General features: G+C 39.2%; 1 protein-coding gene and 1 long non-coding RNA gene across 2 annotated transcripts in view; one reads left to right on the plus strand and one right to left on the minus strand.

Moving 5' to 3' along the window:
* LOC115306505 overlaps positions 1 to 8,179 on the minus strand; it is a 14,695-nt gene extending 6,516 nt beyond the window's left edge. Inside the window, exon 1 of the long non-coding RNA XR_003915346.1 lies at positions 8,098 to 8,179. This is a non-coding gene — a long non-coding RNA (uncharacterized LOC115306505). The remainder of the gene's footprint in view (positions 1 to 8,097) is intronic.
* A 6,680-nt stretch (positions 8,180 to 14,859) lies between these two features.
* Positions 14,860 to 15,813, plus strand: LOC115271864 (olfactory receptor 56A1). Its single transcript, XM_029914839.1, has one exon. It carries the CDS (start codon positions 14,869 to 14,871, stop codon positions 15,811 to 15,813), a length of 945 nt encoding a protein of 314 aa, XP_029770699.1. The 5' UTR covers positions 14,860 to 14,868.
* Positions 15,814 to 18,020: the final 2,207 nt, after the last annotated feature.

The following is an 18,020-nucleotide window of genomic DNA, read 5'->3' on the forward strand; positions in this document are numbered from 1 at the left end:
TATATATATATATATATATATATATATATATATATATATATACATGTTTAATTTTTTAATGTTTTATTTTTTGAGAGAGAGAGTACAAGCAGCGGGGAGGCAGTGAGAGAGGGAGACAGAATCTGAAGCAGGCTCCAGGCTCTGAGCTGTCAGCACAGAGCCCAACACAGGGCTCGACTCATGAACCATGAGATTGTGACCTGAATCAAAGTTGGACACTTAATCAACTGAGTCACCCAGGTGCCCTTAGACATTTATATTTTTAAATCATCTCATCTTCATAACAGTTCTACAGGACAGGGATTACTACTTCATGTTACACATTAGAAAATAAAAATTTATGGAGACATATTGATAAAGTTCACCCCTGGTGAGTGGTGGAGCATCAATTCAAGCACTGGTTATCTGATTCCAGAGACTTCTCATGACACTCACAGATACAGTTAAAGCTTTAGCTCTACTGTTCAGTCCATGATCTCTGTGTCATTGTTCTGAGCCTGCTGCTATTGGCATCTTTTTTCTAGACCCTCCCGACTCAGAATCAGGAAGAACTAAGCAGAGGCACGTAACTCAGAGAGGTCACCATGTTTTTCTGGTCCTGACTGTTCAATATTCTGTTAAAAAAGCATAATATTCATAATAGAAACAGCTTATGTCCAGCAGGATCCTCACACACCTTCAAACTCTTTATGGAGAGGACAGGACTCTGAGGACCCAACTGGAGGTAGAAGTAGGAATGAGAAGACTAGAGTGTGGGGGCAGAGGGGATAGCCTTTTCACTCAATGTCCCATGTCCCATGTCTTTTGGAGCTGCACCGAAGAGCCTTAAGTGAAGGGAATATAAGTATGGCATATTGTTAAATTTCTGGAAGTCAGAATCTGGTGAAAATGGATGAGGAAACAGACATAGTATATTACTGTAGTTGGTATGGAGTGATGTCATTACTTATGGCTGGTAGGAAATTTAGGGTTCAGGCTTATCCAATAACATCATTCAAAGGTCAGACGTAATTTTTGTTTGCAAAATTTCATAGCGGAAAAGCAAGAGTTACTCTGTTAAGAGATCCTTGAACACTGTCTCTAGTGAGTAGATTCCAAAATTCTTAAAGGCATTTGGAATGTGGAGAGTACTAATATCTTGTTTTCAACAAATATTATCTTTTTTGTTTATGCAATATCTTTTGACTGGTAAATTGCAAATATTGGATATAAAGGAAGATACTATATGGCAGGTGGAGAGTTGGAGATCTGCTTGATTCTTTTAAGTATAAAGGGTATAAAAAAGTGGTTTAAAATATTTTAAGGGAATTTCTTTAAAGAATGAGCAGAAGTTGATTGTTAGTTGGATGTGTGAGAAGGAGGGAAAGATGACTGTATATGCATGCTGATAATTGTGTGGTTTTTGTTATCTCCAGTTGTTTATTCAAGGAATATTGGCATAAGGTTCTCTTCTTATAAGTAAAGGCAGCAATTGGGTTCCTTAGAGTCAAACATAATTAACCTGGTAGCCTGGTCTTTCAGCTGTCCTTGCTTAACCCTGTGGAAAATAAGATTCCTAGTTACACGCTCTTTCCTGAGATGCTCATGCTAATTCTGAGTATACATCCTATAGTCTCCACACATGAGGAAGAATATTGATAGATTCTGTCCTTAAAAATAAATCTAAGAGCCATTCTTAATCTTCAAAGTCCTGAATTAGCCACATATTTGTGATTTCGCACATATCATGTGTATACTACTGTCCATCCTCCGGTCCTAAAATCCATTTTCTTCAAATTTCTTAGGTAAAATTTGAAGTCTCCAAATCACTGTGACCTCCAGAGGTGCATTCCTTTTATTGTGGTGCATAGTCCTCCTAAGATACTAAGGGTTCACTGTAAAACAGATCTTTTCTGATTGGTGGAGAAGGTAGGAGGCTTATGTAGTCACACATACAACCCTGAGCCCAGGGAAGGGTCAGAAGTTAGATGGTGCTTTCATCTGCTTGGCCAGGATGATTTTACATACTCAAGAGGAACTTAGGCTTGTTGAGAAGAGCAACAAGGAGTCAATTTATTCTTGCCACAAAGCAACAACAAAACATGCACAAAATTTATAAAGTAATGGTTCTGAAGGCACTGGACCTAAAAAAAATGAGCTGAGTCCTGTTTATTGGACAAAGATTGTTACAGCTTATTGGAGAGAGATTCCAAGCCATGTTGAAAGCAGGGTGAACTTAGGTGTAGTCTGGTAGTCTTTCTGTATTGAGGGGAAGGCCATGGGAATCAGAGAAGGCCAAAGTAGCTAGGGTTCACAGAGTAGAGTATTAGTGCCGAGAGAACTGCATGGAATGAGAATTCCTAAGATCTACAGAGGGCTCCCTAACACGCATGTGTAGAAACTATCCAAAAATGTTTAAGGAAACAAAAAACAAAAACAAGACTCACATAATACATAGGGATCTCTGGATAGCTTTTCAGAGTTGTCTAAGTTGAGACTTGTGTGCCAGACCCTTTTCTTCTCTCATCAATTCATCTTTGTATGGGGATTTCCCCAGGGAGAGAGCAAAATCTTGGAGAAGACAACTTCCATTTGCCAAAGGCAATGCCTTTAGAACACAGCTGAATGCCCTGCCCTCATCATTGTTACTGTTCAGTGTAAAGAGAATATCCTGACCTACACAGTAAGTCAAGGGGTAAAGGAGAGCTTTAAGGACCAGAGTAAAAATGGTTCAACTATCATTGTTTTTATATGATATAATCAGTAAACCTAATAGTTTTAGAAATAGTTATATGTTCAATATGATATTCAGATATAATACACTGTAAAAAATCAAGTTTTCTTTATATCAACAAAAATAATCTAAATATAATAGATATTAACTTCACCATTCACAGTAATAGAAAACTTATTAACTTGCAGAAATTGGCATCATTAAATACACGAAAATACTATTTTAAAATTATGCTTAAAGTATTTAAGTGAAGACCTGATGAAATGTTGAGATAAACCATGTGCATGGAAAGGACACATGAACATTTTAAAGATCTCTGTTTTCAGGGGTGTCTAGGCAGCTCAGTCAGTTAAGTGTCCGACTCTTGGTTTCGGCTCAGGTCATGATCTTATGGTTGGTAGGTTTGAGCCCCACCTTAGGCTCCTCACTGACAGTGCAGAACCTGCTTGGATTCTCTCTCTCTCTCTCTCTCTCTCTCTCTCCCCCCTCCCTCTCTCCCCCTCTCCCCCTCCCCCTCCCTCTCCTGCTTGCTCATGCTCTCTCTCTCTCTCTCTCTCTCTCTCTCAAAATAAACTTAAAAACAAAAGTTGCCTGTTTTCAAATTAACTTATAGAGCCAATGCAATTTCAAGAAACATTCCAGCAAAGATTTTCAGAGGACATTTGGTACACCTATTCTAAAATGTAAAATATACATGTAAGTTAAAATTTCACCAAATGGAAGAGAGTTTTTAAAGATTTGTCACACCTTGCCAGATAATAAACCATACTACAAACTCATCGTACATCAAATGATTATGCCTACTGCCAAGGCATGGGATATAATAGAGTGTATAACAGGCTCATGTTATGCAAGTTAAATTGATATGGGGTAATATCATTTGCATGTATATGATCTTCATGTACACATAGAAAAACAGATGAAAAATACACAATAGATTGTTTATACTGGTTATTTCTAATGGGTGACATTTTGCTGGATATTAAGTGATAGACAATATTACATGATTTGGATGTTATAATGTCAATGTATTATTTCATAGTCAGAAGAAAAATTAACAACTGCTGTTGGTGGGCTATATTGTTCAGAGTAAGAATTCAAAGGATGAGTATCAGATTGGGGAGAAAAACTGTCAGTTTATGTCAGTAGAAAAGAAATGTAAGAAGTCAGTGAATTCAGGGACACATTTAAAGGTCACCAGTTAGGAGCTTGTGAAGAACCAATAAAACATAAGGACTGGGAACTACAAGGGAGCTCTTTGACTTTTTATTGGCTTGACTGTAGCATCCCTTTTGAATTTCGGTTTTGGCCATCAGTTGGTGCTATCTTTGCATGACCCTATTCTGTGCTAGGTGCATACTTCCCAGCACAAGTGAATAGAGCCATGTTATTGAATTCCCAGCAGAAACAGCTCACACTCTGCTTGCCAGCTGAGTGGTTAGCTCTTTGTTCTCCTCACTGTATCTATTTCAGATGGACCCAGTCCTCCTGTGCAGTATAAAGCCACAGGAAGCTGCAGGCTACTACCAACCCAAACAGATAAGGGTACCAGAAGAATAAGTTTCTGCCCATTTTTAAATGTAAGGTAGTTTCCAAGTGAATTATGTGTATAAGTGGATCAGACGAGACTACAGGGGAATTAAATACTTATCACCTAACTAAATTGTCTAAAATCAGTGGGAGATCCTATGGGCTAAAAATTCACATCTCAAATTATTTCTCTCTTGAACATATTTTTTTGCTTGAAGTCTGAGCCTTTCCTAAACTCCTTTCAGATATATCCTTAATTTAAGTAACTAAACTATATATATCTCCTATAATTATTAATTACCTTATAAATGTTTTTTTTCCAGTAGATTTTCATTGTTGGGAAAATGAAATAGTTGAGTACTTAGTTCAGCCTGTACCTAAAACTTAACATTTTTTTTAAACCTCCAATTTTCACATCTCATTTTTGTGGTTGATCCACCTCTAAAATATAGATTTGAAACATCTACCTTCTGACCATCACTTTCTACTTTCAGGCTCAAATTTTATCCTTAGGACAGTCACAGTTGTTGGACATCGAGTCACAAGTCACAAGTCTTCATGCTACCATTCATCCCTTTCTTGTCCTGACTTTATTTTTTGTCTAGCTTAGATTCTATAGCCCATCATTTAATTACACTTTTGGAAATAATATAACCTTCTTCGTTCTCTCTTTCCATTGTAGTTGTTTAAAAAAACCCTCAAATCTGTTGAAATCTAAATATCTGTCTCCTCTGTGAAAGATTAAAATTTACTAGCAAAAAAAATATCTTAAGTAAACTTACAGATTTCACATTAAATTTATTATTAGAAACTTCAGATGTAATCTCAATACCCAGAAATCTTAATGTATTAGGTATCATTAAATGAGCCCATATCTACCAAGTTGTCCAAGACAGACTCCTAAGATTCAGATTTTACTTCTACATTAAATACTTCATTTCTAATTCATCATAAGTGTATTGGCTTGACTGTTCTTCCAAAATTTATTTATTCAAAGTAATTTCAGGAGCACATGTACCCCAATATTCATAGCAGCAATGTCAACAATAGCCAAAACATGGAAGGAGCCTAAATATCCATCACCTGATGAATGGATCAAGAAGATGTGGTATATATTCACGATGGAGTACTACATGGCAATGAGAGGGAATGACATATGGCCCTTCGTAGGAGAGTGGATGGACCTTGAGGGTGTCATGCTGAGTGAAGTAAGCCAGGCAGAGAAGGACAGAAACCATATGTTTGCACTCATAGGTCTAGCAGGAAAACAAGAGAGACCTAATGGAGAACCAGGGGGAACGGAGGAAGGAGAGAGAGGTGGGGAGAGAGAGGGATGCAGAACTTGAGAGACTATTGAATGCTGAGAATGAACTGAGGGTTGGGGGGGAGGGGGGAAGGGGGAAGAGAGGTGGTGGTGATGGTGGAGGGCACTTAAGGGGAAGAGCACTGGGTGTTGTATGGAAAACAATTTGACAATAAAATATTAAAAAAAAAAAGTAATTTCCTCTGCTACCAGTGTGCTCCATGCCACCACAATGTCTTGCCTGGACCCGATAATAGTCTTCTGCCTGCCTTTTCTGCTTCTACCTTGTTTTCCTTCTTATTCATTACTCTCTTTGCTAACTTTTTTGATTTGCTTTACCTAAACTAATGCTCCTATGGCAATGTTGTATGATGGTACATGATATTTTATTTTGTATGTTTTGTTTTGTATGATTACCAAAAGTTTTGTCATTTCTGTTTCATACTTTTATATGTATTGTCAAAAGAATAGTTTTTTATTTAAAAAATTGTTTTAATGTTTTATTTATTTTTGAGAGAGAGAGAGAGAGACAGACAGACAGCGTGAGCAGGAGAGGGTCAGAGAGAGGGAGACACAGAATCTGAAGCAGGCTCCAGGCTCTGAGCTAACTGTCAGCACAGAGCCTGATGCAGGGCTCAGACCTACGAACTGTGAGATCATGACCTGAGCTGAAGCCATACACTCAACTGACTGAGCCACCCAGGTGCCCCAAGAATAGATTTTTAAAAACTATTTAATTAAAAAATTGCATGAATGTGGTTCAAAATTTTAAACTTTAAAAAGAATATTCAGTAAAAGACATTCATTCTTTGTTTCAGTTAGTATATTTCTGACTGCATATAATAGAAGCTCCAATAAATAGTGACTACCAAATGAGATATTTTTTCCTTTCATGTAGAAGAGTATGAGAGGTAGACATCCAAGACTAAAACCAGAGCTTCATCAGTTTCTCTCTTACTTCTTTATCATACTTAGAATCTGATTTTCATCCTCAAAGTTGCTGATGGTTTAAGCTAGAAATTCAGGTGTCAATCCTTTGCCTGTTCCCTGAGAAACGAGTGAGGGCTAATGACCTTCGTTTCTCCACTGAGTTAGTTCATATCAAGGAGTCTTCTTGGAAACCCCACCAAAGGACATCTACTAACATTCAGAATCTGAGAGGTAGAGTATTTTAGCAGTATGGATGGGTGCCCAAATAAAATTATGCTTTTTGATACTAAGAAAGAATGGGAGCGTTGGATAAACAACCAGCAATCTCTAAGATACCATTTTATTTCTGTCTATCAAGCACAGTTTTCTTTCCCAGAAGCAACTATTCTTACAAGTTTCTTGTGTATCCTTCCAGTGGTAATTTGATTATATATAAGAATATATATAATAAGGTATGCATATATTATACATTTATTTATATGTATACTTTGTATCACATTAGAATTATTTTTGTGTAGCATTCTTTGTACTGTTTTTGCCTCTTTTTTCCTTACTAAACAGTATATCTTAGAAATTATTCAAATAAGTACACTTAGAGTTGCCTGTTTTCTTTTAACAACCACATAATTAGAATGGACTCTTGGTGAGGACTGGAACCCTGTTTGCCTTATTCACCATTATATACAGTGCCGAATACAGTGTGTGGGGCATAGGTGGTGGTTAGTATTTGTTTAATAGGTGGGTTACACAAATAGCAAATGCCAGAGGTAGGATTCACATCTTGAATGTTTCATTACCATGATCTTATCCACAACCTTGATGTGTTAGGTTGACAGATTTCCTTATATTGAACTCTTTTTATGTTCTTCAAAAGATAAATATATTTGTCAGTTAAAAAATGTTAACAGTTTGCTAAACTCGGCTTGCTAGGATTTTTTTAGTATGTCATTTATGGCCACATTCATCCATACAGTGGAGGAAGTCAATAGGAGTCATTTAGAACACAGACATTGGAATCAGACTGATGTGGCTTTGTATGTATGTCAGCTAACTGCGGTGAGTTTGGGCAAGGCTTCATCATTCTATTTATCCCCTATACATGGGAATAATAGTTCCTACTTCAGAAAGTTGCTCATTCATATCTAAGGGGGATGATTAAATGAGAAGAAATATAATAGAACATAAATAGTTTATGGGGTGCCTGGATGGCTCAGAGAGTTGAGTACCCAACTTTGGCTCAGGTCATGATCTCACGGCTTGTGAGCTTGAGCCCCATGTTGGGATCTGTGCTGACAGCTCAGAGCCTGGAACCTGCTTCAGAGTCTGTCTCTGTCTCTCTTTGCCCTTTCCTACCTTCCTCCCTCCCTTTCTCCCTCCTCTCTCTCAAATATAAATAAACATTAAAAACTATAAAAAAAGAACTTGAATAGTTTGAGTTACTCAGAAATGTCATTTGAAACTTCAGAATTATTATTATAATAAAAGGGGTTGTTCTATAGTCTCTTTTCCTACAATTTTTGACCATGTTTGCATGTCTTGTTTGTGTACCAGATCGTTGGCTTCTGGGAAAAATTTTACCTTAGTTTCAAACCACTCCATTCTTCACATCCCAGCTCCCTACCTGCAGGAGCACCGTAAGACAGGTCCCAGAGGACTCAGCTCTTCATCCCCTAAGTCTCTGCTTCCCAAGTTATGATTTCCCATCTGGGTCCAAAAAAGGGAGGGTAGGAGTGGAATAGGAACTCATAAAGCTCTTCATATTTATTCAGCAAGGTTCCAGCATGGTTACCACACAGCTGATACATCATAAAAGACTCATCCTTTTACAGCTTCTGTAAGTTCCAGGGCCAAGAGGGGGCAGCACAGACTGAATTGGATCTAGATAGGGAAGAGTGACAAGGCAGGGATCTTTTCTAATAGGCAATCTCCGATTAGCAGGAAAAAAGGCAATGAGGAGGTGGGAGATGTGGTGGCTCTGGATGCTTGGGCATCCATAAATCCTAAACAACTCTGTAAGGAGCATCTTAGTTTTTCTCTTTTCCCTCTGCCTTTCTAAAAGAGGATCCCACTTCCTTGCTTGGTTAGGAGACCTAATGCACATAGAGAATTGTGCTTTATCTTGCCTGGCCAGGAAAGAAAGGAGATCTATAAATCTTACAATGGGATAGAGGATGTAGGGATGCTGATGTTTGTATGTCACTAGATGCCTGTCACAGAGATTCAGAAAAGCTTCCCATCCCCCATAGAGCAATTTAAACTGGAGAGAGAGAACTTTCTTTAGACTGATAGAAATCTCTCACTTTTGTTCAACCAGACTTCATTTCTCTATGATTTCTCTCTGATGGTCCTAGTTTTGTCCTTTCCGCCAAGATAGCCAGTTGTATATTTTGAAGTTATCACTAATGTTCTTGCTTTTTGTAGATCACACATCTGTAATTTATAGTGATGACCCATCACTTTATCATCTTATAACTCACATGACTTAATACATAGTGTATTGAATTGGATAGGTTACTCCAGGTGAAGTAATCAGAACAGGAATGAGAAAGATTCTTAATTACTTTGCTCTTGAGAGCAAATTATATTTATGAAATAAATTAATTTATATACAACACTTAAGAGAATGCCTTGTACACACTAGACACTTGATATATTTTAGTTAATATTGTCAGTCCTGTTTTTGAATCCTAACTCAATTTTTACTCTATATACCATATCCCTGACTTTTGTTCATATATGCACTTCCACCTTTCTAAATATCTTGGAATTTGTTCTCTTTTCCTTCTCTCCTAGTCCAAATTTCTCACTCCCTCTACCTGTTCCATTCTCCAATGTTAAGCAGTGAAGAAATGGAGTTTGATAGACTTTGAGCTTAAGTGGTAACACTAGCTGGCTGGTGGCAAGTCTTGGGCAATTGACATTTGGCCTTTCCACAAGTAGATGACCAACATGTGATGAACAGAAGCAGATACATAGGAGAATTGATCAGTGAGTGGCCTTTGAGAAGAAGCATAAGCAGGTATGAAGATGATGTCAAACAATGCTAGAAGAGGACAAAGTGCTAAAAAGGGCATGAAACAGGGATGAGAAAATAGGGTATAGAGAGGATAAGCATCAAGGAGGAGAGGAAAGTGGTAGAGGAAGACAGATTTTGTATGGATAAGTTAGTAACAATCAGACTGGATGAAATTCAAGAAAATTCTTACCAACATGTTATGAGCAATAGGGTTGTTTTGTGTTTGTATTAATTAGGGCAAAGGCAAAAGACTTCTTAAATCCAAGACCTAGTCCAGGGTTTTTCCATTAACCAAGGAGCAGGCTCTTGAGGCGCACCTGTAAATACTGGCATGAAGAAGCCCCTGAATTCCAACATGCATTTTGTGCCTTGCCCTGCTCCCTCAGTGACCAGCATTTGTGGTATTGATCAGGACTACTCCCTTCCATTTCTCAGTGACCTCTTTAGCACACTGAAATTCTTCTAACTCTCCCCTTTCACTTTCCTTCCTTGGAATTTTCCAATAACATAGAACACCAAGGCCCAAAATTTAAAAATCTTTTCAATAGATTTTTATTAAGAGTCTGTGGGGTGTTAGAGGATGTTCGTGTGTATAAATACAAAAGTGTACCTTGTCTGTCCTCAGTTATTTCACAGGAGGGTGGAGGGAGACCAAGAGGTACAAAATCTATGTGTTAAGTGTTAAAGAGAAAATTATAAAAATGGCAATAAAAATTACCTTCTCAATGAACTAACTACTTCAATGATCTTACTTCTCTTCTGAATTTTAACCTTTCTCTAAACAAATAAGCATGATACAGTATGTTTCATTCTTGTCTTGCTTTTTCTTCACTTAAAAACTTGAAATGAGGTTCCTTAGCTGTGTGGTCAACCTAATTCTCCTGTATTTCACAGTTTGATGGTTCTATTTATTCAAACCAGAAAATTCTAGGCTTCTCACCTACTGTCTCTTTCATAACTGTCTGTATTACCATAGGAATATGCCACTTCTTCCCATCCTCAGTGCTCAGACTTTGTTCAGACAGAACTTCTCATTAGAGGTATTGTGGTTTCCATTTTTTTTTTTTTTTTGCTGCTACTCTCTACCTACTCAAATCATCCATAGCATTGTGCCCAAAGTGATCTTCCTATAGTCCATACCCAGTCACCTCTCTCCACTAATGAAAATATTTATTTGTCTTATTCTTATATATAAGATTAATCATAGAATCTTTAGCATAGAAAAGGTCCTTCATGATCTGGTTTGTTTGTTTGTTTGCTTGCTTGCTTTCTTCCTCCCTCCCTCCCTTCCTTTCTTCCTTCTCCAACATTATTTTCTGCTATTTCTTTCAACTTCCCACCCCCTTGGCTCCAGTCAAATTAAATATTTCATAGAGTTACCCCATGAAGTTCTTCCACTTACTTCCATGTATTTCATATACCTGAAATATAGCTTTTGTGCACATCTATCCATCATCACTCAGGTAAAATGTTAGTAACTTTGGGAAGGTTTCCAAACTTTTCTTCTCAGGATGATTTAGGAAATTTTATTTTGTGTCCCTCTATCACTCTGCTCATAAGACTAACAATTAATTTATTCTGCAAATATTATTGGGCACCAATTCATGCCAAGTCCTGTGCCAGTTGGTGAGCATGGTCCCTATTCTCACAGCATGAAATGTCTAAATGGACTTGGGAAAGGAGTGGTTTTTTTTTTTTTTTGCTTTATATTTTATTTTTATTTATTTATTTATTTTTAAAAATAGTTTATTGTCAAATTGGTTTCCATGTAACACCCAGTGCTCCTCCCCACAAGTGCCCTCCTCCATCACCACCACCTCTTTTCCCCCTCTCCCTTCCCCTTCAACCCTCAGTTCATTTTCAGCATTCAATAGTCTCTCAAGCTTTGCATCCCTCTCTCTCCCCAACTCTCTTTCCCTCTTCCCCTCCCCCTGGTCCTCCATTAGGTTTCTCCTGTTCTCCTGCTAGACCTATGAGTACAAACCTATGGTATCTGTCCTTCTTTGCCTGACTTATTTCACTTAGCATGACACCCTCGAGGTCCATCCAGTTTCCTACAAATGGCCAGATTTCATTCTTTCTCATTGCCATGTAGTACTCCATTGTATATACATACCACATCTTCTTGATCCATTCATCAGGTGATGGACATTTAGGCTCTTGCCATGTTTTGCCTATTGTTGTCAGTGCTGCTATGAACGGGAAAGGAGTATTTAACCAAATTATTACACGTATAAACTGTGTTGGGGGGCTATACAAAGTGCTATGAGAACATAAAATAGGAGACCTTGATTTTTTCTGGAGAGGGTTAGAGAAAACTTTCCAGAGAAGAGAATATTACACTGAGATATAAAGGATGAAAAACAGTAAGGGGATATATGTGTGGAATCATGGGATGCACAGTCTTCCAAGAGATGTGGGAGAAGAAAGTGCATGTTATATTTGAAGATCTGAAAAAAGGACAGTGTTGCTGGGCCTCTGGAAGCAAGAGAGAGAGGTATCACATTAGACTTGAAAATGGGAAAGGAGGCAAATGATATATTAATTCATTCATTCATTTACTTATTTATTAAATAATTTATTCAATTAACTTGGAGCACCTATAAAGGAATCAAGCTATACATTGTACATCTAGTGATGAAAAACACCAACAGACGTGGTTTCTTCTCTCATGAACTTGTGATCTAGTAAAGTTAAAGTTAAGGATTTTATTTTTATACCTATTAACAGTGAAAGGCCAATATCATATTTTAAGCTGATGAGTGGCAAGATCATATTTATATTTAAGAATATTTCTCTGATTTCAATGTAGAGAATGGTTTTATAATGAAACCAAGAATGCATTAAGAGGCAAATTTCACTCAAGAGACAAAATGACACTATGATTTGGGCTGGTAAGAGTGGTGATGCAGAAGTGGACCCAAGAGCTAGCTAAAAAGGAGATTTGACAGGTTTTGGTGGTGGGTTTGTAATGGGCAGTACAGGTGAAGTATACAAGAAGGTTTCTAGCCTTTGACTTGTGGGATAGTCCACATAATATTATTCATTGAGATAAGAGATGTTAGACAACCAGGCCTGGAAGAAAAATAGTAAGTTAATTTAGAGTTGGTGAGTTTTAAAGACGCAACTGATACATCAAGTAGGCATTTAGAAGGTCTAGACAAGACATACAATTTAGTAATCATCAACATGGAGATGGTAATTGAGCATATAGAAAAAAGAAATAGAAGACAGAGCAGAAGAGATTAGCACAGAGGAGAGAAGAAAATCAAAGAGAACTTAGGACTGAACCTTGAAACTGATGTCAAGGTGGTGGATTAAAAAAAAGGCATGTAAGGGAAAATGAGGACCCCAAGAGGTACAAGATAAACCAGGAGATTGTGATGCAGACAAAACCAAATAGAGTATGTCAGGAAGAGGATCTGATCTATTGCTTTAGCAAGATTCAGAATGGACAGGCAATTTTTTAAAAAGTTTATTTATTTATGGAGAGAGAGAAAGAGAGAGCATGGGGGAGGGTCAGGGAGGCAGGGAGAATACCAAGCAGGCTCCCCACTGTCAGCACAGAACCCGACAGGGGCTCCCTCTCAAGTTCTGTGAAATCCTGACCTGAGCTGAAATCAGGAGTTGGGCCCTTAATCAACTGAGCAACTCAGTCACTCTAACAGATGATCTTTTTTAGAGGCATTTTGTGGAACTAATGGAGAAGGAGCCCATGCTGATGTGAATTGTAGAATGGATGTGAGGTGAGGACTGGAGACAATGAGTGTGGCAGTACTTGGGAGAAGTTTGGGTGTAAAGGGAGGGAGATGGAAAAATAGCTGGAAGAAAATAAAGAGCCTTTTTATTTTCAAAAATGAAAGATACTGGAGAATGTTTGAAAGACAAGACAGATCCACTGAAGAAGGAAATATGACCCCAAATTAGGGAACCAGAACGAACAATTGATAGTGTAACTGCAAGGCTAGAAGGACTACGATTCAGTGTAGGAAGTAGAATGTTTGATGCTTTGAGGATGGGCAGATTCTATATCAGTGGGAGGAAACAAGGGAAGGATGGGAGAGTGAGCAAGTAGATCGGTAAGTTTTATCTTGGAAAGTTGAAGAAAAATCTCACTGCACATCTTTTTTCTCTACAAGGTAGTAGTTGATGTCACCTTTTAAGAGAAAAAGTAGAGTTTGAGGTTTAAAAAGAATGAAGAAGTTTTGAGAAAGACTTTGGAAGAAGGGAAAGTTGATCAGGCAAGTTTTGTAGGATGGACAAGAAGCATTGAGGACATGTTTAAAGTTGGCAACTATATAATAAAAGCAGCCATTTTTGTTATTTTAGACTTATTCTAAGAACACTTGTGGGGGGCGCCTGGATGGCTCAGTTGGTTAGGTGTCAGACTTCGGCTCAGGTCATGATCTCACAGTCTGTGAGTTCCAGCCCCACATCAGGCTCTGTGCTGACAGCTCAGAGCCTGGAGCCTGCTTCAGATTCTGTGTTTCCCTCTCTCTCTCTCTGCTCCTGCCCTGCTCATGCTCTGGCTCTCTCTGTCTCTCTCTTTGTCCAGAATAAACATTAAAAAAAAGAGAACTTGGGATAATCAGATACAGGTCCTGAAAAGTGAATGGTTGTATTCAAATAGGATTGGGGTTTTAGCAAAGAACTGGCTTAATCAATTTTACATTCTATTTTCTTCTAGTATACCATGACTTTGGGGAGGGGATACAACAAAATTATCCATCCAAAATCATATTAGGTATGGTAGTAGGTGAGCAGGTAGCTTTTCCATCCCACATCAATGCCAATAATTATCTCAGGAACACCTATTGCAGAACCTTCTTCTCCACCATAGGTTTGATGCCTCCCTCATCGTATACTAGATAACTAAAAGCTAGGTGTGTTTTTTTTTAACCTATCTTCTTTCTTTTTTTCTTTTATAATTTATTGTCAAGTTGTTTTCCATATAACACCCAATGCTCATGCCAACAAATGCCCTCCTCCATGCCCATCACCTGACCTATCTTTTTTATACTATTAACATTTTATTTTTCTTACACTGGTACCATACTGACAATTTGTTGCACATTTTTAATGTTGTGAGGTTATTCCCTATCATTATTCACCTCTCAAATCTTAGTTTATTGACTGATTCCTTTTCATTAATAGACCATAGCATTATTTGCCTTCAGAGACCATAGCATTACTTGTTGAGTCTCACCAGTCTATATCTATGATATTGATTGGGATTCGCTTATTCAGGAAGAATCTCCTATATATCAGTAGCTGCCTACAGAGTGACAGGCACACTTTTGAAGTGGACTAAAAAAAATACTTCTTGTACCCTCTTATACAGAGAGTCCAGAAAAACCTCAGCTCAAGGTTCGTTCCATGGAGTCACTCAGCAACTACTCTACCACTCCCGTTTCTGAATTCCTCCTCATCTGCTTCCCTAACTACCAGACTTGGCAGCACTGGCTGTCTCTGCCCCTCAGCCTCCTCTTCCTCCTGGCCATGGGGGCCAACGCCATGCTACTCATCACCATCTGGCTGGAGGTCTCTCTTCACGAGCCCATGTACTACCTGCTCAGCCTGCTCTCCCTGCTGGACATCGTGCTCTGCATGACTGTCATCCCCAAGGTCCTGGCCATCTTCTGGTTTGACCTCAGGTCCATCAGCTTTTCTGCCTGCTTCCTCCAGATGTTCATCATGAACTGCTTCCTCCCCATGGAGTCCTGCACATTCATGGTCATGGCTTATGATCGCTATGTGGCCATCTGCCACCCACTACGATACCCTTCCATAATCACTGACCAATTTGTGACTAAGGCTAGTGTCTTCATCATCACACGAAATGCCCTACTCACTGCACCTATTCCTATTCTCTCTGCCCAGCTCCATTACTGTGGGAAAAATGTCATTGAGAACTGCATCTGTGCCAACTTGTCTGTGTCCAGGCTCTCCTGTGACACTTTCACCCTTAACAGAATCTACCAATTTGTGGCTGGTTGGACTTTACTAGGCTCCGATTTCATCCTCATCTTCTTCTCCTACACCTTCATCTTAAGGGCTGTGCTTAGGTTCAAGGCTGAGGGGGCTGCTGTCAAAGCCCTGAGCACATGTGGCTCTCATTTCATCCTCATCCTGTTCTTCAGCACGATTCTGCTGGTGGTGGTGTTGACAAATGTGGCCAGAAAGAGGGTCCCCATGGACATCCTCATCCTGCTCAATGTCCTTCATCACCTCATACCCCCTGCCTTGAATCCTATTGTATATGGGGTTCGGACCAAAGAGATAAAACAAGGAATTAAGAAATTGTTGGGGACAGGGATGTGAATATATGAAATAGATTTCTAATACCTTTTCTTTCTTCTACTCAGTGATCTTGCCTAGACAGTGTATTGGAGAAAAACTTGGCAAGTATTTATTATACACTCTGAGGCTTACTCCATCACTGACCCAGATTTCTTCCTTTACTCTCTTGGTTTGGGTGAAGGTAGGTAATAGGGAGAAACTGATATTCCTTAACTGTGTTGAGCCCAAGTAATTTTATTTAAGTAAATTTAATCTTCACAACAGTTCTGCAGGTGTCATTACTTTCTGTTTACATAGTATGAAAAATGGTGCTTTTTAAGAGTAGAAACTGCTAAAGACCATATTATCTGGAGAATTGCAGAGGTCAAAATCTAGATTCCAAATCCTAGGCTCCTTCTACAGAAATTCCCTTCCAAGTGCAACTGATGCTGGATACCAGACCTCTACCCTACTTTCCTTTGCCTGTGGTTTGTCCTTCTGGATATCTGTTTCACACTTATACCTACTTTATTGAGAACCAATGGGTTCTCAGAGATGGTAGAATCTTGCCAAACAAAGCATCTGCAACCCTACAGGTTAAGCTACATAACTAGTGAATTGAAAGTCAAGTCTTATTTGATTTATTGACTCTGCTCAAGAGCTTTAGTTGAAAGTGAGAAGATACAGCAAAGTGTCAGGTTTCTGGATAAGAGTGGGTTCAGTCAGGAGGAAGGAAAAGAAATCATATTGGTTATTTTCAGATTATTTAATGTAAGTAAATGGTTAAATGTATGTCAGAAACCTGGAAACTAAAACAGGGGATACTGAAGTAACAGAGATGTAGCTCCTGTGGGAAGAACCTTACACTTTCGGAAGAGTTTGGTCATTGGACCCTAGAAGGTTGGAAGTGGGCCCATAGGGCTGGGCCTCACAACTCTGAGGATGGTGCTGCCTTGAACTGGTACTAGTGTCACAGGAGCTCAGAAGAGGTGCCCGCAGAGCTGGGACTTAGATTTCTGAGGATGGGACCCTGTCTTGTTGCTGCTGGTACCTCTGAGGGAGTTCAGTGAGCCTGATTTGATCCTGGGAGTTCCAAAACCACATCCAAACCAAACACAAACACAAACACAAGTCAAACTCAAACTCATTACCCACCCATTCACCCACCCACCCACCCAACCAACCAACAAGCCCTGGAGACTCGACTCAGCCCCACTGCCAGGTGAGGTCAATGTTCAGGGATACTGACAAGATAGGAATAGACAGAAAGGAGCAAGTCTCCCTAGCCCTGCTTCAGCCTTCTAGTCTTTTCCTGTGTGTTCTCTGTGGGTGGAAACTAACAGGGAGCCCCTGACAAAGAAGAGTCCCAGTGTCCAAATCCCAGCATCCCAAAGCAGATATGGATGGACAGGCTTGAGGCTGAGAGACAAGAGTTTATGACTGCACAGCTCCTGTTGGTTGTGAGTCTGAGGGCTTGTGACTTGCAGTGCACATTGGCTTCCAGGGACTGGACACAGAATCAAGTTCTTTTTTCAGGTAAATGAAGGGACATGATCTTATAACATAATGTTACAGGGGAAGCTTTCATAGCTGTGAAAGGATTTGGAGTTAGCTGCCAGCAGGAATAGAGTGATTGCATCACATTGTGGGGATTCCACAGAGAACCTCCAACTCAGTGCTGTGTGGGCTCCAGGGCAGACACTTCTACACTCAGTAACAGCAGGAAAGGAAAATGACATCCATGTGCCTACAAGATGGGGCTCTTAATACCCTCAGGCTTGGATCTCTTTTCCTCAAGCTCCAGCCACAGGTGTGACTCAACATTTGTCATTTTCCACAAGAGAATTCTCTCCTAGGGCTCCCTCCATCTCATGACTGCTGGAAGAGTTTTATCCACCACCAAATTCCTACTGTCCCTCAGAAGACTGAAGGGCCAACTTCAAACACTGTGGCCTAAAATGATACTAATAATCTCAATGTTCTTATATACTCATAATAGTGATAATCATGACAATAAAAATAAAAGCTCAAATGTTTGGAGCACTTGCAACATACCAGTATCTGTCCATGATTCTTCTTTTTATTTTTTCCCTCCATAATATTTTATTGTCAAATTGTTTTCCATACAACACCCAGTGCTCTTCCCCTTAAGTGCCCTCCACCATCACCACCACCTCTTTTCCCCCCTCCCCGTTCCCCCTCAACCCTCAGTTCATTCTCAGCATTCAATAGTCTCTCAAGTTTTGCAT

The sequence above is a fragment of the Suricata suricatta genome, chromosome 11 (genome assembly GCF_006229205.1).
Source record: "Suricata suricatta isolate VVHF042 chromosome 11, meerkat_22Aug2017_6uvM2_HiC, whole genome shotgun sequence".
NCBI lineage: Eukaryota > Metazoa > Chordata > Mammalia > Carnivora > Herpestidae > Suricata > Suricata suricatta.